The sequence below is a fragment of the Arachis duranensis genome, chromosome 3, assembly GCF_000817695.3.
Source record: "Arachis duranensis cultivar V14167 chromosome 3, aradu.V14167.gnm2.J7QH, whole genome shotgun sequence".
Classification (NCBI taxonomy): Eukaryota; Viridiplantae; Streptophyta; class Magnoliopsida; order Fabales; family Fabaceae; genus Arachis; species Arachis duranensis.
In genome coordinates, this window is record NC_029774.3 from 25257640 (window position 1) to 25259481 (window position 1842).

The window sequence follows — 1842 nt, forward strand, 5'->3', positions numbered from 1 at the left end:
TATACAAAAAGGAGAGTATTGGAAGCAAATGTCAAGGGAGAAATACATCAAGGAGGTAGACAAAAATACAAGATACTTTCATACCATGGCAACAATCAGAAGCAGAAAGAAGCTAATAAGGGAAATCAAGATCGGCAACAGACAGTTCAAAGATCCGAGAAGGATTAAGAATGAAGCAAGAAAATTCTTCAAAAATCTCTATCACCAAGATAGGATGCCGGTTATAAGAGTCCAAGAGGGATTGGTTGCAAGATTATCTGAGGAGCAAGCAATGCAACTGGAGTTGATGCCATCCTATATTTGAAGTAAAAGAAGCTGTTTGGTCATGTGGTTCTACCAAAGAACCGGACCCTGACGGATTCAACATGTTCTTTGTGAAAAATTATTGGGAGATCATTGGGATGGAGTTCACAGAATCAGTTTTGGACTTCTTCAGAACGGGATTCCTACACAGGAACTTAAACATGACATGGGTGACTCTAGCCTCAAAGATAGATGTGCCAGAAGAAATGAAGGACTTCAGACCAATAAGCATGGTGGNNAACCTCGGGTCGTTCTCCCTAGGAATTGTAATGAAGTGTTTTGTTATTGGTTGAGTTATTTTTTTGGGGTTTTGATAAGAGGCATGAAAGATAAATGGCAAGAAAGTAAACTAACAACTATAAAAGGCTCTTGGCAAGGTATGAAAATTAGAAGTCCTATCCTAGTTATCCTTCTCAATTGTGATGAGAATTGTCCATTGCTACCACTTAGTCAACCCTTACTAAATAAAGGAAAGTCAAGTGGATGAATTGACTTGAGCCACAAGTCCTAGTCAACTCCCAAGGAAAGACTAGCTTTAGTGCACTCCAAACCAATTAGCAATCTCTCCAATTACCAATCAACAAAGGAATTAGATAACTCAAGTGTCACTAATTACTCTACCTAAGCCAAGAGGAACAAAATCTACACTATATCTAGAAGAGGCATTTCAACAAACATATAAAAGGCAATAAAAGTAAGCAACATAAATTGCAAGAATTAAAGAGAGATCTAACTACAAAGGCAAGAGATCAACAATAGAAAAGTAAAGAAGAACAATTATTATCAATTACCTCTTATTGAATTGAAAGAAAATGAAAGGAACAATACTAGATCTACAACAAAATATAAGAACAACATAAAGGAAATTATAACAAAAGAGTAGAAGAAGATGAATGTAACAACAAAGAATTGAAAGGTAAAAGTAGAAGAAAGCAAAGATTAAAACCTAGATCTAAGAACTAATCCTAATCCTAATCCTAATTCTAGAGAGAGGTGAGAGCTTCTCTCTCTAGAAACTACTTCTAAACTAATCCTAATGTGTGAAAATGAACTCCTCTCTTTTGCTCTTCAATCCTTGGCTTTAAATAGCAGTTTAGGCGCCAAAGTTGGTTGGAATTGGGCCCCACAATCCTTGAGAATTCGTTGGTCACGTTTTCATTAAAAAATCATAAACCAGCACTGACGCGTACGCGCACAGCACGCGTACGCGCCCATGGGCGATTCGCAGGTGCGCGCAAGCGCCAGGTGCACGCGCGCGTCCATGGGCGAGTTCAACTTCTTTGACTTTTCATGATTTCTCCACTTTGCATGCTTTCCCTCTTCACTCCTTTGATCCATTCCTAGCCTTTTCAATCTGAAATCACTAACAAACATATAAAGGCATCTAGTGGAATCAAAGGGAGATTAAAACCATCAAATTAAGGGTTGAAAAGCATGTTTTAACATCTAAGCACAAATAAGGAGACAATCACAAAATCATGCTATTTCATTGAATAAATGTGGGTAAAAGGTCATAAAATCCCTTAAATCAAGCACAAT

At 37.6% G+C, this 1842-nt stretch overlaps 1 protein-coding gene across 1 annotated transcript in view; it reads left to right on the forward strand.

Moving 5' to 3' along the window:
• The first annotated feature begins 464 nt into the window (after nt 1-464).
• LOC107478007 (uncharacterized) overlaps nt 465-1842 on the forward strand; it is a 22370-nt gene continuing 20992 nt past the window's right edge. Inside the window, exon 1 of the mRNA XM_016098107.3 lies at nt 465-536. Coding sequence (XP_015953593.2) covers nt 465-536 — 72 coding nt within the window. The remainder of the gene's footprint in view (nt 537-1842) is intronic.